The sequence below is a fragment of the Antechinus flavipes genome, chromosome 1 (genome assembly GCF_016432865.1).
Source record: "Antechinus flavipes isolate AdamAnt ecotype Samford, QLD, Australia chromosome 1, AdamAnt_v2, whole genome shotgun sequence".
NCBI classification, from domain to species: Eukaryota; Metazoa; Chordata; class Mammalia; order Dasyuromorphia; family Dasyuridae; genus Antechinus; species Antechinus flavipes.
In genome coordinates this window covers 274,193,366-274,219,750 of record NC_067398.1, presented here as the reverse complement: position 1 = coordinate 274,219,750, position 26,385 = coordinate 274,193,366, and the positions used below count along the sequence as shown (strand labels likewise).

Here is a 26,385-nt window from a genome sequence, read left to right as displayed (position 1 = left end):
CTTATCCAATAAGTGCTGAAGTTTTGTTGATTCAGCCTTTCATTGCCATTCTCTCATCTCCACAATCACCCTAGTATTCAGATATTCATCATATCCTCTCAGCCTAGTCCCTGCAATCATCATACAGGAGAGCAAGCTCTGGACAATAGGTTCAACACTCCAACATCCCCAATAGGCAGTTAAGCTCAAGAGTCCTAGGAATAGCAATATCACTCTGCCTCACCCCAGAGTATCTACTGTACCATTAAATGACTCGTCAAAGTCACCATGCAGGTGAAAACAAATCCTTGTGAACTTGGGACCTATCAACTATTTCTGTGTAGACGTCTTTTGCAAAAGTTATAGCTGTCTGAAGGACAAAAAAGTTCCCATCACAAAGTCCTTGACGTTGTCAAATGTTTAACATCAGAAATTGATAAAAATGTATCAATCGAATGATACCTGATTTGCTGTGGTTCTCTAAAGACCTTTAGGTCTTTTCATTTGACTTTTAGATTAGTATCCATTTTACAACTTCCCTATTAGAATGGGAATTCCTTGAGTGAGTACCATTTTTCCCCCTATTTCTATCTCTAGTACTTGATAAAGAACTTTGCACATACTAAGCATTTAACATACCTTTTTTTTATCATTCATCATCTTTTCCTCGAACCATTATAATAACTTCTTTTAATTAATCTCCTTGGTTATGTTATTTCACTCTGAAGAAGCTCCCATGGTCTCCTCCCTTCTCTAGGAGATAACATAAACAAACTCCTTTGTTTGGCTTTTAAAGTCCTTCACAATCTTGTTAATCTACTTCTTTATGATTATTTCACATTATTTTTTTCTACAAACTCTTATGTTCTAACAAAACTGGCTGATCTAGATTTAAATTCTGCCTCTGAAACACGCTGAAATCATTTAATTATCCTATGTCTCAGGCAACACTCCAAAATTAGAGAGCAGATCATGACCTCAGAAGAGTAAGAAAAATGGTCATCTTGATTCAAGTACTCATGGGATACTTGACCAAAACACTGAGATAGAATTGAAAATCAGCAATTTATTAAAGAAGCTTTACTGGTTATTTAGGATAGTTCCTTGTCTGGCTAGGGAATAGAGAGTTTTCTCAGCAGAGAGGCCCTCAAGTCATGAGAACCCAGGGCTACTGTCACGGGGTATACTAGTAAAGATTAGAAGACCTTTAGAGAGAAATGACTGAGGGACACTGACAAGGTGAAGAGGTGGGATAATCATGATCTTCATGAGGAAACTCAAATCTAAAGAAGCTAAATCTTGCCTGAGGTTACAAAGACCGCAAATCAATGGGAAGACCAGGTCTTCTGAATCCTAGCTCCATGTTTTATTTTTTTTTTTAATTACCATACCAACCAAAGTACTAGAATTCCATACTATGTGAAACAATTTTCACAAAAGATATAATGTGTACTTTTATAATACATCTTCTTTACTATAATAATTGCTAACCCTTAAAAGAAGAGAAATCAACTGGACTTTATGTGAAAATTTCTCATTTTTTAATGAAAAACATACTTAATGCATATTTTACACGCAAGCAGGCAGAAATTCCACAAAGCAGTTTGTGGGACAAGAGCTGGGTGAAGAGAGTTTAACACAAATAAACCCTCTTATTAAATAAAAATTGTACTTCTATGGCAGACAGTAAGTTCTCCAACTTCCAAATATAGTAGAAAACTAAGAAAATAGACTCCAACTGGTCTTCAAAGTTGTTTCCTCAGATAAGATCAGCAACTAAAATAAAAATGAGATATAAATGAAATAAGGCTACTAAAGTGAAAAGTGAATAAAATGCATAATAATTAGACACCAGTACTACATTTTTCTAAAAATCTCAAAATAATATTCTATACCATAAATCAGGAATATAGAATTTATATTGAGGTTGACTTCTTGATATATTTACCATTCATGGGCATTTCATCAATTTGTGTTGAATAGTACTGTTCAATATCTCTGAGAATACGTATATCATCATTCTTGACAAAATTAATTGCAACACCCTTTCGGCCATATCGACCTGATCTCCCAATTCTTTAAGAAGAAAACAAAACAGATTTAGTTATAATTATTCAGTAAATGTATCAAAGAGAAAATATTTTTTAAAAGCACAAATACCTGTGTATATATAATTCTCTGTTATTGGGTAAGTCATAATTAATGATCAGAGAGACTTGGGGAACATCTAATCCTCTGGCCCACACATCTGTAGAAATGAGTACTCGGCTGTCAAAAAAAAAAAGTCACAAAATATTAGGCTTAACATACATTGGTATGATTACTTGACAAACAGTTTAAGAAAATAACTCTTCCACCACACCCCTACAATATTGTCAACCTTAATTTGGTGAAGACATGCAGCACACTTGAAGCCAGGTTTTAGAAAAAGTGGAGAGAAAGCTATCCAATTTTTTTTTTTTTTTACTATGCCTCTAGAACATCACCTAACAAACTCTATTTGCCTATTCCAGTTCTATGACATATTAGATTCCTTTTGAATTTAACTACCGAGTACCAGTCTCCTTTCATTTCCTGATTGTTTTACCAACCAATGGAAAAACAGGAATTTATTTTGTTTCTTTCAATCTATCACCTATGTAAATAATTAACTAAACAGGTATATACACAAACTGCCTTCTAGTTGTTTTTCAGAAATTCAAATGCTCATGATTCCTTCACATAGTTTTCTGCTGGTTACATTATTTTGAAGGAAAAGGGAAAAGTAACTTTCAAAAAGTATAAAAATTGAGAATTAAAATACAGGGAATTTAGGCAATAAGGGGAAAAAATGAATAATATGTATTGGTCTTAAGCATAATTTTCTTCTTCTTCTTCATCATCACAGCAGTTTTGTCATGCTTTTAAAGTTTACAAAGAGCTTTACAAAACATCTCATTTGATCTTCTCACAACAACCCTTGGAAGTAGATGCTATCATTACTCATTTTATAGATGAGGAAAGTGAGACAAAAGAGACTGACTTGCCCAGAGTCACACAGCTATTTAGTGTCCAACACTAGATTTGAATTCAGCTCTTCCTGATATCAGGTCAAATTATTAAGTTTAACATTCTTCTCTTTTTGTTGGTAACCCTACATCATGCCAAGGTATCAAATTGACCTTACTAGCTCTCACCCTCAAATTATTAAATCCATGTTTTCCACAGGGACTAGCATGTTTCTGACTGATTTTTATCTTGCAGCTTTTATTCTTCATTTCACATCCATACTTTTTCATGTCTGTGTCTTAAAAATAGGGCCTTATTTGTGGTATGTATTTAAAATTTACTGAATAACAACCTAGGATACAGCATAAACAGATTTGTGAGTTTATCCATTCTTGTTGTTGCAGAGCATCTTAAAAAAGGGTCGCTGAGCACATCGATGCTTTAATCCAAAAGACAAAGCAGAGAGATCTCCTGAATTGAAAACATTAGATACTGTGATATGTTGGTAGTTTTCTGAAATATTAAGAGCCTCACACTACATAAGTAATCACATCATACCCTACTTTTAAGGTTGCCCTAATCCCAGCATTTTTATTGAATTATGCTAACCTTGCACCAGATCTAAACTCTTTCATGATAGACTCTCTCTCTTTCTGGGGCATGTCTCCATGCATTGATGAAACAGTGAAGTTGGCTTCTCTCATCTTTTCAGTTAGCCAGTCTACCTATAAGCAAAATAATCAGAAAAAGATTAGTAAGTTAATAGATATATGGCTTAATGAAATCTGAGATTTTAAATCAATGTTAGTTTAACAAGAAGCAGAATCAATAAAAGAACAGTAGATAAAAAACCATTCCTTACAAATAAAACTGTATTCAAATGAAAAATGTCATTTTGTCCAGCTATTGCCAATTAGATTATTACTTTGTGATACCTGAGACCTCATGTAAGTGCCACAGAATTTTATGGTCTGATAATTTAATTTTACAGAAAAATAAAACTATTTCCATTCAATATTTTCCTTATTCTGTAAAGTAGCAGAATACAGTTCATGTCATTAAAATGCCTCTCAAATGAGTATTTTCAACTCACTAGGAAAAGATTGAAATCATTTATCACACAGCTCACAAACCAAGAGTTAATGGATTTTTCACTGCAACATGACTTTTAGGATAAATACTGAGTCCCTATACCTCAAAGTTAGATAAAATTGGATGTTTTATAATGGCAAATTAAGAAGCAACTTCTTATTCCTCTACATATCATAATCTAAATTAATAATGGAACTCCACTCCCAATTTTTCCCAAATAGGCAAGATGTGATTACTATACCTTCCTTTTGGTATTACAAAAGATGACTGCTTGAGTGATGGTCAATGTATCATAAAGATCACATAAAGTATCAAATTTCCATTCTTCCCTTTCCACTGCCACAAAAAATTGTTTGATTCCTTCAAGAGTCAATTCATCACTTAAAGAGTTTAAAAAAAAGTGCATAAAACTTTTTAATAACTTATTTAATGTTGCAAAAATCTCTTATCAATACACTACCATATTATGAACTGATCTTCATCTCACTAAGTAGCAAAAGAAAAATTTCAATATCATACAATCTTTACTACTGTATATTTTGCTACCTTATATAAATGTGCAAGATTAATTATTTGACATTAGAACTAGATTAGATGAACAACCAGGAGAATTATCCCAATTTTAATTAAAAAAAAAAAAAACCCTAAACACTAATGAATATTATACAGTTAATGTTAATAATTATAATAAATGGCCTAAATCATTAATGTATTAGATATTGTACTAACCCAGGAAATTTAATTCCAAGGTCACTTACCGTTTTACCAAGATGCGAATTGGATCAGTCATGAATTTGTTGGTCATTTCTAAGATTTCGTGAGGCAATGTAGCACTGATTAAAACCACCTGAGTAGCTGGAGGCAAGTATCTGTACACATCATAAATTTGTTCCTTGAACCCTATTAAGAGGAAGCAAATCATTCAGGAACAGTATTTCTTCTAATGTTTCCACTGTACTGTTAAGTGTAATGATTTTGTGTTCTTTATCTGCCACATCCTGGCTGTGTGTGACCCATAAACAAATCACCTCTTCCCATGGTACCCCAAGAAACTCTCAAAAGACTCCAAATTTTAGATGAATTGATCTCCACTGATTAGAGTTTGTACCCAAAGAGTTCCCCAAACTTGTAAAACCAGATAGAGACCAAAAACTTTGTGAGTAGATAACCATGAATATACATGCAATAGACTGAGCATAAATGAACTTGCACTAGTTTTATAATACAAATGGAAGAAATTATATATGTAAATAAGCATCATAATTGTTACTGTGCTTCATGGGGCATCTACAGACCTGAAAGAGACTTTGAGGACTTCTAGGCCTATCTCATTATTTTAAAGATGAAGAAACTGAAAGCCAGGGAGAGGTAAGTGATTTAGCCATGGTAATGTAGGAGTTAACATAAGTACTTGGCATAAACCAGGTAATTTCTAGGGTCTCTTCAAATTAAAAAGCTAAAACAAATTTTTACACCTTTCACTTCTGATAATTCTACATAATTTGTAGAAGAGAGAAGAGAGGCAAGTCTTTTAACTTAAGGCAGACTGAGATAAGGAAAAAGCATTAAACCCAGATTATAATCTTTAGTGTGTGACCACCAGCAATGCACATAATCTTTTGAGGCCTAACTTTTCTCAGCTGTGAAATGACATTTAAGCATGCATTTTGAACTGGAAAGAAAGAGAGGCCATCTAATCTATGACAGATAAGTGATTTTTCTAAGTGGATTCAGGTACTAAGTGGCAGAGCTTGGATTTGAACACAAAACACTCTAAATGCCTATCAAGCATTTTTTCCTAAACACATGTAACCTATCTAAGGTTCAGACTGGTTAAATGTCTTTTAAGGTAAAAGCTACTCAGGAGCAGTACTTAGACAAGAATACCACCCTTCTTCCTTCTCTACCCCCAACTTTGTCTCTCAATCAAATGTATAGTTGAATCTTTACCAAACATCACCCCCTCCCCTCAAATCATCATTTACCCAAAGATCCTATATCTGATTCTTAGATCCAATGTTACCTGAAAGGCAACAAAGTTAGTAACAGTAACAAAGCTCTTCCATGATTCTGTATGTTCTAAGTATTTTCTAGAAGTGAAAAACATTAGTTTTGGGGCTGGTTGACTAGAATGCATCACAAATTTGTGCTATTTAACCTCAGTTGGGTTCTATGTGACAAATTCTTTTATCTCTTGATAACTTACTAGTAACTTCCTCACTACAGGACATCCAATCTTTTCCCATAGTCTTAAAGCCTACAATCCTATTGCCTTCATTCGTAGACTAACATTTCTTTTTAAAGGTATTCCTAAGAATGCAGGGCTGGTTCAATATTAGGAAAACTATTAGCATAATTGACTATATCAATAACCAAACAAACAAAAACCACATGATCATCTCAATAGATGCAGAAAAAGCATTTGATAAAATCCAACATCCATTCCTAATAAAAACACTTGAGAGCATAGGAATAAATGGACTTTTCCTTAAAATAGTCAGGAGCATATATTTAAAACCATCAGTAAGCATCATATGCAATGGGGAAAAACTGGAACCTTTCCCAGTAAGATCTGGAGTGAAGCAAGGTTGCCCACTATCACCATTATTATTTAATATCATATTAGAAACACTAGCCTCAGCAATAAGAGTTGAGAAAGATATTAAAGGAATTAGAGTAGGCAATGAGGAAACCAAACTATCACTCTTTGCAAATGATATGATGGTATACCTAGAGAACCCCAGAGATTCTACCAAAAAGCTATTGGAAATAATTCATAATTTTAGCAAAGTAGCTGGTTACAAAATAAATCCCCATAAATCCTCAGCATTTTTATACATCACCAACAAAACCCAACAGCAAGAGATACAAAGAGAAATTCCATTCAGAATAACTGTTGATACCATAAAATATTTGGATATCTATCTACCAAAGGAAAGTCAGGAATTATATGAGCAAAATTATAAAAAAGTCTCCACACAAATAAAGTCAGACTTAAATAATTGGAAAAATATTAAGTGCTCTTGGATCGGCCAAGCGAACATAATAAAGATGACAATACTCCCTAAACTAATCTATTTATTTAGTGCTATACCAATCAGACTTCCAAGAAAATATTTTATTGATCTAGAAAAAATAACAACAAAATTCATATGGAACAATAAAAAGTCGAGAATCTCAAGGGAATTAATGAAAAAAAAATCAAATGAAGGTGGCCTAGCTGTACCTGATCTAAAATTATATTATAAAGCAGCAGTCACCAAAACCATTTGGTATTGGCTAAGAAATAGATTAGTGGATCAGTGGAAAAGGCTAGGCTCACAAGACAGAATAGTCAATTATAGCAATCTAGTGTTTGACAAACCCAAAGCCCCTAACTTCTGGGAAAAGAATTCATTATTTGATAAAAACTGCTGGGATAATTGGAAATTAGTATGGCAGAAATTAGGCATGGACCCACACTTAACACCATATACCAAGATAAGATCAAAATGGGTCTATGACCTAGGCATAAAGAACGAGATTATAAATAAATTAGAGGAACATAGAATAGTTTATCTCTCAGACTTGTGGAGGAGAAAGAAATTTGTGACCAAAGATGAACTAGAGACCATTACTGATCACAAAATAGAAAATTTCGATTACATCAAATTAAAAAGCCTTTGTACAAATAAAACTAATGCAAACAAGATTAGAAGGGAAGCAACAAACTGGGAAAACATTTTCACAGTTAAAGGTTCTGATAAAGGCCTCATTTCCAAAATATATAGAGAACTGACTCAAATTTATAAAAAATCAAGCCATTCTCCAATTGATAAATGGTCAAAGGATATGAACAGACAATTTTCAGAGGATGAAATTGAAACTATTACCACTCATATGAAAGAGTGTTCCAAATCATTATTGATCAGAGAAATGCAAATTAAGACAACTCTGAGATACCACTACACACCTGTCAGATTGGCTAAGATGACAGGAAAAAATAATGATGAATGTTGGAGGGGATGCGGGAAAACTGGGACACTAATGCATTGTTGGTGGAGTTGTGAACGAATCCAACCATTCTGGAGAGCAATCTGGAATTATGCCCAAAAAATTATCAAATTTTGCATACCCTTTGATCCAGCAGTGTTTCTATTGGGCTTATATCCCAAAGAAATACTAAAGAAGGGAAAGGGATCTGTATGTGCCAAAATGTTTGTAGCAGCCCTGTTTGTAGTGGCCAGAAACTGGAAAAGGAATGGATGCCCATCAATTGGAGAATCGCTGGGTAAATTGTGGTATATGAATGTTATGGAATATTATTGTTCTGTAAGAAATGACCAGCAGGATGAATACAGAGAGGACTGGCGAGACTTACATGAACTGATGCTAAGTGAAATGAGCAGAACCAGGAGATCATTATACACTTCGACAACGATATTGTATGAGGACATATTTTGATGGAAGTGGATTTCTTTGACAAAGAGACCTGAGTTTCAATTGATAAATGACAGACAAAAGCAGCTACACCCAAAGAAAGAACACTGGGAAATGAATGTGAACTATCTGCATTTTTGTTTTTCTTCCCGGGTTATTTATACCTTCTGAATCCAATTCTCCCTATGCAACAAGAGAACTGTTTGGTTCTGCAAACATATATTGTATCTAGGATATACTGCAACATATCCAACATATAAAGGACTGCTTGCCATCTAGGGGAGGGGGTAGAGGGAGGGAGGGGAAAAAAAATCGGAACAGAAACGAGTGTCAATATAAAGTAATTATTAAATAAAAAATTAAAAAAAAAAAAAAAAAAGGTATTCCTAAGGAAGCAGCTTTCTTTTTTGCTAAGATTATGATTTTCATCCCATCTTCTTTCACTTCTTCTGAAACTTCCCAAAAGTCTCTATCTTTAGTTAGGTATAAATAAATATAACAGAATCATGAGAGCTATTTTTGTCCTGAGGTAAAGTGGCAAAGTTTATTAGGAACGATGTTAAATAGATGAATTTGCAAACCAAAAACTAAAATAGATACATAAAAATGCTTAAATATAGATTTTACTATATCCCACTAAGGTAAATAAACAAAATTAAATGTGTTGTCCTTCACACAGCAAGATAATACTATGACCAACCATCAACAGGGAATCTGTTAAATTGTTCTTCCAATATTTACACCAATCTCTATGTACTCCAAAGCTTGGTGACTCTTTTGGAATAACATTAGGTATTTCCAAAAATACTAGCTAGCATTAGGGGTGTAACATACAGGATTGAAATAAAATGCAAGTAAATGAACTAAAATGAAAACCTCTATGTTTTTAGCCAACTGAGGTAACAAAACTAAATCTGACAAGATAGGACCATATACTTCTGGTTATGATAGTTTCATCCCCCTCCAAATAACCCTAAGGGTTTATTTCCCTAATTAACCCATACTACTTTTCAAGATATAAGTTATTAAATACTTGTTCAAATTCACATTCAACATTGTTTTTTACCTTTGACCAAGCATACCTTTATTAAGCATTTCATCAGCTTCATCCAAAACCAACATCTTGATAGCACGGGTTCTTAAACTTCTGCGACGAATCATATCTACCATATCAGTATAAAAAAGCTGATACTGAGAAATGATTTTGTCCTTGTTATTCCATGTAAAACCATATATGAACATAAGACTTTAACTGATTAACCACTAAGTTCATCTGTGAAATACATTAATCAATTAATAAGCACTTATCAATGGCCTATTATGTGACAGGCACTGCATGGGTTACTGACAATACAAAGATAGGAAACAGTCTCTGCCCTCAAGAGGTTTATGACTTATCATGGGAGACAGCATACAAAACATACACACAGGGCAGGGAGAGAGTGAGTGAGGGGGTGAAGGACAGGAGGAGAGAGGGAAAATGTTTTTAGAAGAATACAGCAGCTTAAAGATATACAGGAAAGATTACTGTAGAAGTGCCTCAGCTGAACTCAGAAAGAAAGTAGGGATTCTAAGAAATGGAGGTAAGGAATGTGTGCATGCCAGGCAGTCTGTACAAAGGCATGGAGAGAGGAAATGGAGTTAGCTGGACTGAACAGTGCTTGAAGGAAAGTAATCTATAAAAGGCTGACAGTTAAGCTGAAGTTTGTAAAGGGTTTTAAATGCTAAACAAAAAAGAAAAACATTAAGTAGAACAACCAATTATAGATTTTATCAGCAATCTAGATTATAAATGACAAGGATTTGAGGTAGCGTAATGGCTAAGTGTAAAAAGACACGAGTTATATTTGAGAATATTGTGGGAATGGATAGATTCGCTACTGAATGGAGTGTATGTAGTGAAGCATGACAAGAGTTGAGAATAATTCTGAACTTGAAGCTGTGAACTTGGGTGACTAAAAGAAAGGTAGGTTTGGAAGGAAGAATAATTTTCTTTTGGATATGTTGAGGTATGTATATATTTATGTATACATACATATGTCTGTGTGGTGGGTTCTCTTGTCTTTCTTTCCTTAGCTCCACAGTAGAGTCCCTTATCCTTTTCATTTTTGTCTTCAATCTCTGGTTACCTACTTTCTTTTGGGTCAAGGGATATAAAAAAATTTCTAAAACTAGAATTTTAAGCTACTAAAAATCTATGAAAGTTTGTTTTAAAACATCAACAATAAATTAATTGAAATTCAAAACAGTGGAGGCTTAACTCAGGCACATTGGCCAAAATAACAAAAACCAGGAATAATCAATGTTGGAAAGATAGGCAAATATACACTCAGTGAAACAATTATTTGAGGCAAGTGATCTAGAAAGCAATTTGAAATTGTGCTTAAAAAAAGAAAGTAATTAGAATGGCTACACTCCTGATGCAAGATCCCACTGCTAAGCATATATCTCAGAGATTAGACAGAAAGATATTATATATGTCAAAATATCTTTATTACCACTTTTTGTAACAGTACTTAAAACAAAGCCCATTGACTGGGAAATGTCTATAAACAAATTATTAATGTTTTAGGCTTTTCTTATAATGATTTGTTGAAATTTTGCACTAAAATAAAAACATAAATGAAGAACTTAGAAAAACATGAAATTATGCAGAGTAATCAGAAAAAGGAAATCATCTAAAACGATTACAAAAAATGTCTAAGTGGAAGGGGAAAAAAAAATCTGGCAAACTGAACAATATAATTATAATTATCAAACTTAGTTCTGAAGAAGAGATGAAGAGCAGGGAATGGGTGTTTGAAGGAGGGAGGGGTAATAACATCATACATATGCTGCCATTCAGGTCATATGCTGTTTTGCTAAGCATTTTTTGGTCCTCTGAGTTGGCTAATAGGAGGATATATATGCAAATAACGATGATATAAAATCAAAATATTACTAAAATTATTTTAAAAACAAATTGATAATTTAGAAAAACCAGCTTTAATTTTCTGATTTAGTTGGGAAAAAGTTTATCAAGGTTATAATAATGAATGAGAAGAGGCAACAAATTATTTTTCTAGGAGTTTAGCTTTGAGAAGAAGAACTAAATAAGATGACAGCTTCAAAGGATGGTAGGGATCATGAAAAGATTAAAAAAAAAAAATGAAGGAAAACTGGCATGGTGTGACACGCTTACCAAATACACGCCCTGGTGTACCAGCAACAACATGCTGCCCATAATCCAATTTCCTGATATCTTCACCAACATTTGTCCCCCCAATACAGGCGTGACATTGGACATTCATGTAATCACCTAGAGCAAGCAGACCCTGAATACAAGGGAGAATAAGATCAGCTTAATTGCTTTATATTTCCAACCTCTACAAAGGTAGACTTTTAAGTTTACTAAATTCAAAAACAGATTGTTCCTCTTTTAGAAGAATAATAGAACTGGAAGGGGCCTTAAAAATCATCTAGTTCAATTGCTTCACTTTTAAAATGTTGGGGTGACTTGGCCAGGGTGACACAGCTCAGAAATGGTTAAGTGTCTGAAGCTAGATTTGAACTCTTCCTCCTGACTTCAAGGCTAGTTCTCTATCCACTGCGCCATCTAGCTGCCCCAAAATTGATTCAGTTTACCAAAAAGGAAATTGAGCCAGAGAGATCAGAAGACTTGTCCAAAATCACACAAGAGCAGAGTCAAAATCCAAACTCAAACACCATAACTTCAAGTTCAGCAGCCTTTCCAGTATAACACACTACCTTGAAAATCACATCATTATATTGTGAGCTCCTTAAGAACAGACTTTTTTTTTTTTTTTTTTTTGACTTTTCTAACACCTAATAAATGCTAGCTGACTACTGCTAAAGCAGTGGCTATTTAGTCTTTATGATGCATCCATCATTACAAAATCTCACAAGCCACCTAGTCCAACACCATATCTAAACAAGAATTCCTTCTACAACCTATTCAGTAAGAGAAAATCCACTGCCTCAACAGGAATCTCTTTATACTTTTGGTAGCGCAATTCTTATGAAGGTTTTTTTCCCCCTTCTTACATCAAACCTTTACTTATTACTTTAAAACTTCTACCCACTGCTTGTAATTCTGTCTTCTAGGACCAAAAGAAGAAACTTAATTCTCCTTTCTTGTGACAACTTTTCAAATACGTTAAGACAATTATTACTACTCTTTCCTGTCCTTCCCAAGTAAACTCCTCTGCAGACTAAGCATCTTAATTTCTTTTAACCCATCTTCATATAGCATAGCAATATCAAGATGCTAAATTTGAAGACAGGAGGCTGGAATCAAACCCTTTCTTTCTTACTACCAGTATGCTCTATTTGTGGCTTTGGGAGTTAACATCTGTGGGCCTGTTTCCTTACCTGTGACATGAGATGGCTGGACTAAACAATCTCCCAAATCTTAGGAGTTCATAGCCCTAAGTCAGTAGCCTCAATCCATTCTCTTTATTAATGTGCTTCCTAAAAATATGACACAGAAATGAAAATACTACAAAAGTTGTCTGTCCAAAGAAAGAGCAGCCCTCCTAGTTTTAGACTCAATATCACTCTTGAAGCAACCAACAAATGCAAATAGCATTTTTTTTTACTGCTTATCAATTTGATTTTTCAATCTAATGAAAGCTCCAGTCTTTGCCCAAAACTGTTATCTAACCATACTTGATCATCTTGCATTTATGAAATTGTTTAACTCATGTGTAAAGACATTTATCCCAATTAAATTTCATCTTATGTTCAGTTTAGAATGTCAAGACTTTGCATTATCTTGAATGTTACCCAATAATTATCTTCTACTTTGGTATCAACCTACACATTTAATACTCAAACTACCTATATTTTTAATCTAAGTGTTTAATCAAAATATTAACTGCTACAGGACTAAAATACAGATCCATGAAGCATTTCACTAAATACTTCTTTCCAACGTGATAACAAATCATTAATTGCTCTTTGGCGATAGTCAATCAATCCAAATTTACCCAGTTGTACTAGCTTATCTCTCTATTTTATCTATAAGATTAGCAGGAAAAAAAATAACAAAAACAAACAAAAAAAGATTAGCAGGAGACTGAAAGAATTCTTGCTGAATTTTAGTAATTATGTAAAATCCTCCTCACACAGCCAAAAAATGGATAGTCTGACACAAATCCTTCCTATTCCTCAATGACTATTTTAATTATAAGTTCTAGAATTTTTCCAGGTATTGAAATCAAGCATACTGGCCTATTGCTTGCAGACTATATTTTCCCCAATTTTAAGTTATATTATTTGTCCTTCTCTGGTCTAGCAGCATCTCATTTTCCAGGATATTTCAAAGATTGTGGAGAATTCCATAAATTCCATCCACAAAAAGCACAATTTTCTGTTTGCTTTTTAGAATTTAACTTTTAATTATAAATAGCATGATGCACACCCAGCTATTTTAAAGAAATAAATACAATCACAGTTTTTGTTTAACAACCATTTGACTTTTCTTTCTACACTCCCATTTTTAATGGGGAAACAAAACAAAAAAAAAACACCAAGGCATTTTACGAACTAGTAATATAAAATAACAGGCTTATTGATAAATACATAATAATAATATAGGAACTAATAGAGATCACAAAAAGATTACATGTTCTTTTTTGGGGAAAGAAAAGTGCAATTGAAAGATAAATTTAGCAGCTACATTTATAACCCGAATTACAAAAACCTTAATTGCTAATTTATTGACTTTTCTCGGTGTTCTCACCTTTTGAATTTGGACAGCTAATTCCCTGGTTGGGGCTAATATCAAAGCCTGGGTTTCTCGCACCTGGTAAAACAAAAACTTAACTTAAAAACATTATAAAGCTCTTAATACTCTGAAAGCAGGTTCTAGAATGTCAAAACTCAGATGTCAGCATTTTAGCTTTGTGCCTTATTTGATATTTTATTTCCAAAAGATACAAATTTTACAAATATAGAATAACATACAACATATTAAAAATATTTTAATTCCAATTACCTAGAGTAGAACAAGAAATTAAAAAAAAAAAACCTCTTGTTCTTTCACTGGAAAACTGTACAAGTTAAGGAAAAAAGCATTTAATTTTTAAGATTGAAAAGATTTTGTTACATTTTAGTAGATAACAGAATATATTTAAAAAATGATGTTCTACCTGAATATCCAAACACTGGAGAACTGAAATGCTAAATGTTGCTGTTTTGCCTGTACCAGATTGAGACCTATAAAGGCATAAAAATTTTAAGTAAGTTTTTTTGTGCATAAGAAAATTTTCAATTATTTCAATGTTATTCCAATAACTAAAAAAAACGCTCAAATTTTCAGTTTTCTTATTTCTATATTTAAAGAATTCTGAATTTTAAAGATAGAAGTGATCTCAGTGACCATTTACTTCAATCCACATTGTAAAAGAATTACCATTATAACATATTCAACATACAATTCTATATTGGATAAGTATTATTCTACATATTTACTATGAGAAGTAGTAAACTGCCTTAAGCATCTTTTTAAAAGTGTAATTTTTTTTTGACGTTATAACCCAAAACTACATAAAATGTCTGGGGACTCTATGTAATATTTTCTAAAGGACAGCCTTCTCCTCCCTTTTTTTCTCTTTTTAATCAGTGCTTTTCCACGGCTCATCATTTCAGACTTTTGAAGAGTTTTTCTACTAAAAGAGAATTATAAAGGGAATAATTACCTCTTTTTAAAGCTATCCAGACATAAGAGAATTGGAAAAATAAGTTAGCACCAACTACTTATGCACAAACAGTGAATGGTTATGGTTCTAAAATGATGTCTCTATTTTCAACATATAAATGAAAATCCTCTTGAAATAAAAGTTACATAAAAGTCTTTTGTTAATAAATTAAGCAAACAAGAAATAAATATTTTAGAAATAAATAGTTGGAATTGCCACTTAAGAAGTGCTAAATAAAAACTAAACAAACCTTGTGGAAATAAACCTATATAAGTCCTTTACCAGAGAGTGACTAGAAAAATAAAATAAATCTATAGTTAAATTAAAAAGAGAAAGCTGGCTAAAATTTTATCAAAATTGAGCAAAACTTTTCTCAAAGTCAAGAAGTTAACAATTCTTTCCTAGAATGTTTCTGATTTCATTATTAACCATATAAATTAACTTACTGTGCAATGACATCTCTTCCTTTAATAATTTGTTTGATAGCACGCTGTTGGATAGCTGATGGTTTCTCAAAACCTGTAAAATGAAATATTTAAAAATGTTTTAGACTTTGCATTCATCTGAAAAAGTTATCTTTCTGTTTTCTGTGGTTTCATATTCTTTTTAAAAGGCTAAGTTTTTATTTATACTTGTTTGTATATCACAATCATTTCAGGAAATAAAACCTCAATTTACTCCCCATACCCCAACCATCCTTTTTGTAACAATGACAAAAACAGTTATCAGACTCTTTATTTGTTATTTCTTGGCTTTGGCTAGTTATAAAGATTTCTATTTGTCATTTATTTATTTATTTTTGCTGAGGTAACTGGGGTTAAGTGACTTGCCCAAGGTCACACAGCTAGGAAGTATTAAGTATCTGAGGTCACAATCAAACTTGGGTCCTCCTGACTTCAGGGCTGGTGCTCTAATCTACTTGGCCACCTAGCTGCCCCATTTGTCAATTTTTGATGTTGCTACCAATCAAGTTAGAAATAATTTCAATAATCTGCCATTATTGAGCAATGAATCATCTAGGATGAGTAATGTTCTAAATAAATAAAATAAATTTCCCTTTAAATACCAACATTTAAATTTTATTATTTTCATAGGAAACTTTTTTTTTCTTTTAAATAGTATTTTATTTTTCCAATTACAGGTGAAGACAATTTTAAACACTTTTTATAAAATTTTGAGTTTCAAATTTTCTTTTCCCCTCTCTATAAGATGGTGAGCAATTTGATATAGGTTATATATAAGCAACCATGTAAAACACATTTATAAAAAACTAAAGTTCAAAAATATTATGCTTCAATCTGCATTCACTCTTAAAAGTTCTTCCATCATGAGTCTTCTGAAATTGTCTTATATCCTTATCCTGCTAAGAGTTAAATCATAGTTGATCCACTGTACAATGTTAGTGTTAATGCATGTGTGTGTGCGTGTATAAATAAATGATGTTCTCCTGGTTCTGTTCAATTCACTTTGCATCAGTTCATGTAAATCTTGATGGGAAACTTTCTAAAGTAATGGTAGATACTTCGCCATTTTAGTAAACAGAGTAGACTAGGCAGCTTTAAATTTTTTTTTTCTTGAAAATTTATGCTCATTGCCTTGAATATCCATACTGAACTGTAATTTTGCAATTATCTATTTAGTTATGACTGTTAAGAATTGTGAGCTGTCCCTGTTTTCAGATTGTTGTGTTTGAACTCTTTTCTGGGAATAAAACTCATAAATTTATTTTAATGACACTTTTCTCTTTTTTCTCCTCAAAAGCCTTTTCACTTATTGTTCTTCCAAGTTCAAATCTGTGTATTAGACTGCTAAGAATCTGTCAAAAATCAGAGTAGGGAATAAACAGTGGGCCTTACTAAACTATAGAGGAAATTTTTTGCTTCAATAAGATATCTTTGCTTATGTTGATTCCATCCTTGAAATGTCCTGAATTCTCCCCTCTATGTATTCTAATTCTACCTTCAAGATGAGGGACTAAAAATGAATGAAAAGATAAAAATTAGGGATAGAAGAGATTCAAGACTACATGGAAATAAAAAGTTATGGGTGAGAAAGACTGGCCTGAGTAAGAATTTCAAAATCTGATTTTAAGCCCACATCATCTATTTTCTATAACCTTTCTCTCCTGAATTCTTTAGGTACTAAGTATCTTCATACTGTCCTTTATTTGCTTATCTAACTCTGTTCTTTCTTGATATCTTCTATAATTAAAAATTTAGGCTAGGCCTCTAGATAGAGCAATGTATATAGCATATTTATTTCCCTTTAATTAGTGAATAGCTGAATAGCTACTATGATGGGCTTAGTGCTTACAAGACCACCTTGAATTTATTTTTGCCAAAATAGCTCAAATATCAAGACATGACTAAAAAGAATGTTATGGTAAGAAATTATCTAGACTAGCTCTGTCCACAATTAGCCTGTTCTCATTTAGATCTGTAACTCTGAGGATGTTCCATACACAACAAAATTACTGAACTCAGCTAGCTATATTTCCCTCTATTATTGTTATTTGAGCAAGATTACTCTTATCATCAAATATTTCCTAAGAAATTAATTCTCCACCACTGTAGGCCTTCAAATAGTGTCTGGATAGCTAATAACTGAGAATGTATAGCCCCTAGAATTTGGGGCCACCTTTTCCCAGTATTACTACATTCTCATTAGCTTCCTATATGCAAATTCTGATCTAGACAGCTTAGATTTTTTTTGCTTCTCAACAAAAGGCTGTAATTCCAACATTGTCAATAGACAAGTATCCTTCAAGACCAATAACAAGTTAGTATTTACATAGTGTCTTGCTCTATATAGATTTTCTCCTTGGATCTTCATAAGAACCTCCTGAAATAAAGGATTATTCTATTTAATTTTATTTAATTTAATTTAAATCAATTCTATTTAATTCGATTATTCTATTTAAAGTTTAATCTGAAGTTCAGAAAGATTGTACCTTGTCAATGATTATACAACTAGCTAAGAGTCGAGAGTTAATTAAATTCAGGTCAGTCATGACTCTCAACCTACTGGGGGAAACGATCAACCAGGAGCTTAAAATATCTTAACTAAAACATCTGTACAGAGGTATCCTTGATAGAAAATAGATGAACTGTATTCTCCTGAGTTAGGGATTTGGGGGGGTCTTCAAAAAAGACTTTCTCTCTCTAATGGTATTTCAATATATCTTAAACTACTTTTTTTCATTTCTCCCCCAATTATTCTGTTTCTTCTCACTTCACTTTATCAATGACACCATAATTTACTTGTGTCATGTTTATAAGCTTGCGTATTATTTCTTGATAACAAAGATCTACCAGTTACTATCTCTTATTGATTCTATCGTCACAATTTTTCCTGCATCCACTCCAGTTTCTACTGCTACGAATCTCAATGCTACCACAATATTACCAAAGACATCAATATCATATTGCCTCCTTTTTCCTACTTCCAAACCAGTCTTTGTGCAAGAATTATCTTGCATAAGTCTATATTTGTCATGGCTTTCTGCTTAAAATCCTTTCTTATTAATATCACATACAATTTAAATTCTTTAAAATTTGGTATTCAATATCCTCTCTACCATCTGGTTGTCACCCAATCTTTCCAACTGTATCTCATACTAGTGATTTTCATTCTCAACATTCCAGCAAAAACTAACAATTTATCATCACCTACATATACTCCATGCTTTCTCACTTGGGTCTGTCTTTGTTCATACTTTGCCTTTTAGCTGGAATTCTACCCTTTCCCTCTTAACTGCTGAATTCCTACTGAAACTTCCAAGTTATTCTGATTACATCTGTCATGTAATTGAATACAACTGCAATACTCACCTTATAGGTTTCCTGCTTCCAATCTTTTCCCAATTGAAATCATCCTTCACACACTGCTTCCAAAATAATCTTTTACTATGCACTAATCCCATTGAGTCTTCTCTTATAATTTTCAGAGCCTTCCTCTGTCTCCCAAGTTCAAAATTCTCTGATCTCTACAATTTGGTTTCACTTATCTTTCTAGTCTTCTATTACTCAACCAGCAAATATTTACTAGGCAACTACCCTATGCCAGGTGCTTTACTTGAAGGAGTTTATATTCTAATAGGTGAGGAAAGTATATAGGAAAATTAAATGCAATGTGGAAAAAGGAAGACCAGGAATTAATAATACCCAAATAAATTTCACATAGGAAAAAAAGTTTTGACATAATTATTTTCAGCAATAAGGATTTATGAAAAACCTACTCATTTCCAGAGAAAGAATTTAAAACATCTGAATGCAGGTCAAAGCATATATTTTCTTTCTTTTTCTTGTTTTTTTTTCTTTTTTTTTTTGTCTTCTTTTACATTACTAACATGGAAATGTTTTGCAAATGCACAACCTCTATCAAATTGCTTGTCTTCTTTCAAAGGAGGAGATGGAGTTAAGGGAGAGAATTTGAAACTTGAAATATTAAAGATGTTAAAATGTAATTGGAGGATAAATACTAAATTAAAAATAAAAAAAGTATGTTTCTTAAAAGAAAAGAGGGACTATATGAGGTAGTGTTAAAGAGGAAGTGCATTCCATCCATATGGGATGACCAGTGCAAAGGCTAATGCCTTTGACCTATTAATGCCTCTTAGACCTATGGGATCACCTGGCCCAACTTTTATACTTTACAGCTAAGCAAATGGGCTAAAAATTGGTTTACAGACTTGCTCAAGACCATACAGGTATTACGTGGCAAAGAAAATTTGCCTGAGATCCTGATCCCAAGTTCAATGGTGTAGTATTACTGCCTCCACAATCTATGCTCTAGCTACACTGTCCCCTTAAGCATGGTCTGAGGAATAATGCATGCCTTCACATCTTCACTCATGCTGCTCCCTACACTTGTACTGCCTATACCTAACACCCAAATACACGCACTTCCCTGATGAATTCCTACCCATACTTTAAACCTCAATTCAAATACTAAATACATGAAGCCTTGTTTAGTTTTTTCCCCATACAGCAAAATTCTGCAAATCAAAGATTCTGTATCTTTGTACATAGTAACCTATGTCTTTTATCATTACTTGACCATAAATTCAAAGATATGAATAAGTATATGAGACTATCCCAAAAGTTTAAAGGAAAAGGGTCCAGAATCCATGCCATAATAATCAGATAATTAAGTAGTGAGACAGACTGACACATCTATGACCTTAGACCAGTTATTTGATTTCTCTGTACCCTCAAATTTTTCATCTGCAAAACAGGGATAGTAGCACCTACCACCTTTATTGTGAACATCAAATGAGGTAATATGCAAAGTGTCTCACAAACCTTAAGGGGTTATATAGATGCAGGTGATTTGATTACTACCAGATGAGAAAAATGGTGACACAACCTGGAGAAGAGTTATGTCACATAAGAAGAGAAACTAGATTTGTTCAATTTGGCAGCAGAGCATAACTAGGAACAGTGAGTAGGAGTACAAAGACATATTTGGACTTGCCATCAGGCAAAACTTTCTAAATCTTAGAGCTATTGAAAAGTGGAAAAGGCATCGAGGGGTAGTATTCCTCTTCGTTGGAGATCTTCAAGTAGATGGCAGAGGGTTCTTTTGGTTATGAGTTGAACTAGATTACCAAAGAGATCATCACTTCTTTCAAAATTTGCAATTCAATTGGGTGATTCACCAATATTTACACATGTCAAAGTGAATAGTGTAAAACAAGTCTGAAAGGTGATATTAAAGTCATCAGACTTTAATGGTGGAAACTTCATTCCAAAATTCTTTGAACAGGTTGAAGAAACAATGAAGAATCACTCAAAATTTTTGGGCAAATGATCTGTATTAGTCAATAAGCATTTACTAAGTGCCTAAAAATAAGTACTAAACTATTCACAACAGTGTGAACAATTAGAAGGAGGGTCAATAGGAACTAGGGGAAAAGGGAATTCTAGAAATACTACAGGGAAGACTTCATAGATTTTCTGAGGAGGAGCAATAAGGGAAAAGGTAGAATCAAAGATAACTAAGATGACAATGTCTTTTAACAGAGAATTCAGGAGAGAAATTTGGTATGCTCAGAAGACAGTAATTCAAAATACTAGTGAAGAGCAAAAATCTGCAAGAAGCTAAAGAAAATCTCTTTTCTAGGGCAGCAAAGGGTAGCTGCTAGTTGCATATGTTGTAGAAAAGTCATTCAGCTGTGGATTGGACTACTCAGCCTCTGAAGTCCCTTCCAATTCTGAACTTTAACTGTAAATCCCTTAGGACCTAGCAGTGTGTTTTGTACACAGTAACTGCTTAACAGATGTTTGTTATTTTGTGTATGAGTCATGTCTCTCCACCAGATTAAATCCCATGAAGGAAAAACTTTGTTTCATCTACCCATTTCTTTGTGCATGTACCACAATGCTCTGCACATAAGAAACATAATAAATGTTTGCTGAAATGAACTGGTACAATGGAAAGAGCATTCTAAAGATCATCAAAAGCCTTGAATTCTATTCTTAGCTTTGCCATTACTTTGCTATGACTTTACCTTACAGGTATACAATTGTTTAATTCGAAGGAGAGAACACTAAAAACTAGAAGATGGAGTCATAAAGAAATGGGATGTCCCCTGAGCTGAACTACAAACGAAGCTAAGGGCTTTAAGAAGCAAAGATAAAGAGGGAGCATATCTAAATGTGAGAAAGGAGTATGTGTGAAGTCATGGAGAGGAGAAAAAGCATTGTTCTGGGAAATCTAGAAGATCAGTAGGATTGGAAATGTAGACTTTCATAAAGAAGAGTGATATAAAATGTGTCAGGCTAGGGAATTCAATAAGACCAACAGTCCAAATAGGAGGGCAATAAGGACTTGATGCCTTTATTGCAATGATTTTGAATGGCAGGAAAGAACAAATATGAGATACTGAAGAGGCAGAATGTTTTTTTTTGTTTAAATGAAATTGCTTAAAAACAAGGAAAAAATATATATATTTTGTGTTCATAATTATTTGTTGATAAAATGAAGTCAGAAAATTAAAGTTAAAGACACTCAGTTTATCATACTCATAAATACAACTCCTTTCCCACACATTTATGATCATTTTCTAATATCTGAAATATGTATATACATATAGCTTCATGACGCTGAAAGAATAAATGATTCTTTAGGGATTACTTATTACCATAGTTAAGCTAGCCACCTTTTGCAGAGTCCAAATAAAGAGTTTATAGGAGGGATCCAAAAAACCAGTACCTTATCATAGCAGATACTGTAGGTCAACAAAGCCTGGGGAAATTAAAGAGCCCTGAATCACCATGATATCTCAATTAAACATTAGAGCTACCTAAGTTTCAATAAAGCATTTTTTAAAATTTATTCATTTTCTAATAGTATTTTTTTTGCCAAATGCATGGAAAGGTAAGTTCACCTTTGCAAAACTTTGTGCTCCAAATCCCCCCCCACACACACACCATTAAGACAGCAAGCAGATATAGGTTTAACATGTGTGATTTTTTTAAACATAGTTCCATATTAATCAAAAGCATGAAATTATTAAATGAACTATCAGTTTTTAAAAGACTAAAAGTTCATAATTTAGCTTTTTCTGAAAATAATGCTATAGAAAATTTTCAATAATCCTTCACTTTTAGACCTAATTTTTTACTTGTATTTAATGAGAGCACCATTGTGACTATCTCGGCCTCCCTTTTCCTCCTCATCTGCATTCTGTGGCTCACATAATATAAACATTCCTTAGAGATATAAATATTCTTTACTTATTACATATGTTCTTATTTCTCAACTAGACAGATAACAAAGTCAGAGCTCATATCACTCACTCCTCTGATATCCTCCTACAACCTCATCTAGTTTCTAGATGAAACTAGAGAAGTTAGTGTTGACTAATAATGATAATAGAAGACATTTACAAAGTGTCTTAAAATTTACATAGCACTTTGCACACATGATTTCTTTTGAACCCAACAAAAATTCTGAGATAGGTATTAGAGGTATTCTTATGTCACTAAAGATAAGGAAAACTCATTAACTTGGCCATAGTTAGACAATCTGTTTTAAGATGAGCTTCAAAGTCAAGTTTTGTCTGATCCCAAGTCTAATATTCTTCCCACTCATGCTCAGAATGAGTGAATGCTAAACTGAATTTACCACTGTAAAACAACTCACATAGGCACATAATAAGGAAAAGACTATATCTTTGGTTTGTAAATGCTCACTACTTTGACTTCCAATAATCTGTCATTTCTAATTCAACCAATATACTTTTAAGTGACTTTATGTGACTTTCAAGTAAATGTGAATTTAAGTACACAAATTATGTGTACTTTGCTAGATACAAAACTAAAAATTAGTCAATCCATAAACATTTATTAAGTACAGGCATGGTGCTAACCACACATATAAAAAGAGGCAAAAGATAGTTCCTAATCTCAAGGAACTGCAAAATTTAATGGGTGAGACAATATACAAATGTATATAAAGCAACCTATAAACAGGACAAATATAAGTGATTTATAGAGAGAAGTCACCAGAATTAAAGAGGGGCTGATTCTAGCTTTTAGTTTAAAAAAAATTTTTTTTTTGGTTGGGACTTAAAAATACCTAGGAAGTAGGGTTAGCAGAGAAAGGGAAGAGTTCAGGCCAGAGCAAGAGCCAGAGAAAATGCCCAGTGCTAAGGAGAGTCTTGTTAATGGAACAGCAAGAAAACTAATGTCACTGGATGAAAGAATTGGTGATAGGGAATAACGTATGATAAGTCTGGAAAGGTAGAAGGGGGCTAGATTATGAAGGACTTTGAATACCAAAGAGAGCATCTTTTAGGAGCCACTGGAATTTGAGTGGGGATGTGGTGATAGTTTATATGGTCACAACTTTGATTTAGGAAAATCTATTAAGTGATTAAATGGAGGATGGATTGAAGCAGGGAGAGACATGAAGCAGGCCTATCTGACAGCAGTTTATGACAACAGTCCAAGCATGAGATGATGAAGGCCTGCATTAGAGCAGTAGCAGTGTTAGAAGAGGGTGTATTCCATAAATGTTGCTATTGCAAATGTGCAATTGACAAACCTCCACACCAGAATATATATATGGAGAGTAGGTGAGTGAGTAGAGTAGTACAGGATGACTAGACTATAAAGAGACCAGGATTTGATTATGGATCCCAATGCTAGACTCAAGAAATTGAGTAAAAAAGATAACTGTCTCAGTATCTTTATAAGAACATTTGTATTTCCAGCTTTATGGAAACGCTGGGGAAAAACCTTTGCAAAGTCAACTTTATTTGACCTATAATTATGGTTTTTTCCTCATAATACTTTATATTATTATTATATCATTATACTTTAAAAATAATTTACAGAGCTGTAAAATAGAAACGACTTAAGTTAGCATTCTGGCTAAAGCAGATTTTTTTCCTCCCACCAATTACAGCTACTTTGATTGTGAAAACACTCCCAAGAAATCTTTAGCGAAAGTCTCCTTTTCTCCCTTGAAAAATGAGGGCATTGGAGTGCATCGATCATCTCCCAAAAAGATAAAGGCACAAAGCGGAATGATACCAGGTCGGAGGAAGGGATCATAAATGATGGAAAGATGCATTATCTGAAAGCAGTTAATCACTAAATGGCTGGAGAACTTCCTTCTATGGGCCTCAGTTTTCCTCATCATACAGATGGGTAGGTTGAACTAGATGATGATCCCAACTCTATTCTGCTGATGGGAATCTGGGGAAGCGTAGAGCTCCCCTCCTTCCAAGGGCTCCGATGCACGCTCGAGTACGGAAGCTCGCAGGGCCCGGCCAGTGAGGTCACCGTAGGGCGGGGCTTGAAGCTACTTAGGCTGCCGGTTGAGCGAAGGCCTACAAAGGCACCGGACTCAACAACACGCCATCTCATTCCTAAAAGTCCGGGGCACACTCTACCCTTCTCTCCCTGGTCCGTGCCTCCTTCCCTTCCAGCCGCGTGCCTGCTTCGGTCGGTGGGATCCCTGCAACCTCGTCAGCCCCCACGCACTGCTCACCGTAGGCGTATATGCCACGCAACAGGTCCTCCCGCAAACCCATCGTGTCGAAGGTGGGTGTCACGTCCACCTCTTCACTGGTCTCGAATTCCACTTTGGTCATGTCTTCCTCCTTCAGCAAACGCTTTCGGGCAGAACCTGAAGTAGCCATCGTGGCTGAGGCAGCCATACTTCCCGGAAAGCCGGAAAAAAGGGTAGGGGGAGGGGCAACGAACTGCTCGCGCGCGCAAGCTGAGACCTCAGAAAAATGTGCACAAAAAGAGCTGAATCGCTGCGCCGTCATTCGCCCATCGCCATAAAAAAGGTTAGGATAGGCGGGTGTACATGCAGGAACGTGCAGACGGTTCGTTGGCGTCCCCAAGTCACGTGACCGCGAAAGACATCGCGCTTTCTCTTGGAGTGGGCTGAGCGCCTTGTTTGCCTCAGCCTTTTCCGGGCCCCATAAAGCTTCCTTAAGCCACTTAAATAGCTAAAAGAATATGGGGGATGGGGAGGAAATTATATTTTAGCAGGGTACGAAGTCCCGGCTCTCGGGCACGGTTCATAATAATTGTTTGTTAAAGGGTTTTAAATAATCAAGATTTACTTTATTAGTAAATCTTACTTACAAAACATTTATAGATAATTTTTCAACATTGACTCTTGTAAATTCTTGTTCCAAATTTTTCCTTTTTCCCCACTCCCTCCTCTATCTGGCTGGTGTTAAAATACATGTTAAATCCAACATGTGTATACATATTTATAGTTAGTAATCTTACTGCACAAGAAAAATCAGACCAAAAAGGGAAAAAAAAAACCTGAGGAAACAATGCAAACAACAGAGTAAAAATGTTATGTTGTAGTCCACACTCAGTTCCCTTGGTCCTCTCTCTTGGGTGTAGATGGCTCTCTTCATCACAAGATTATTGGAACTGATCTGAATCAGCCACATCCATCAGAATTGATCATCAAATAATCTTGTTGCCATGTACAATGATCTCCTGGTTCTGCTCATTTCACTATGGTTTCTTATATAACAATAATATTCCATAGCATTCATATACCATAACTTATTCAGCCATTCTCCACCTGATGGGCATCCACTCAGTTCTGCTTTCTTGCCACTACAAAAAGGACTGCCACAAACATTTTTGCACATGTGTGTCCCTTTCCCTCCTTTAAAATCTCTCTGGGATATAAACCCAGTAGAAACACTGCTCAATCA

General features: G+C 34.1%; 1 protein-coding gene across 2 annotated transcripts; it reads right to left on the bottom strand.

Annotated features, from left to right (window-relative positions):
- Window positions 1-1,497: 1,497 nt before the first annotated feature.
- LOC127545988 (eukaryotic initiation factor 4A-III-like) lies at window positions 1,498-25,539 on the bottom strand. Of its 2 annotated transcripts, none has more exons than XM_051973463.1 (12): window positions 25,182-25,539; window positions 15,626-15,698; window positions 14,631-14,697; window positions 14,222-14,284; window positions 11,660-11,792; window positions 9,561-9,641; window positions 4,818-4,959; window positions 4,301-4,439; window positions 3,577-3,692; window positions 2,140-2,247; window positions 1,928-2,055; window positions 1,498-1,755 (listed from the first exon to the last, which is right to left on the bottom strand). In XM_051973463.1, the coding sequence occupies exons 1-12, from the start codon at window positions 25,462-25,464 to the stop codon at window positions 1,739-1,741; spliced, it is 1,350 nt and encodes a 449-aa protein (XP_051829423.1). In that variant the 5' UTR covers window positions 25,465-25,539; the 3' UTR covers window positions 1,498-1,738. The 2 variants fall into 2 exon arrangements, with proteins under 2 accessions (XP_051829423.1, XP_051829424.1); XM_051973464.1 differs by lacking the exon at window positions 25,182-25,539 and adding an exon at window positions 24,722-24,935.
- Between the last annotated feature and the right edge of the window lie 846 nt (window positions 25,540-26,385).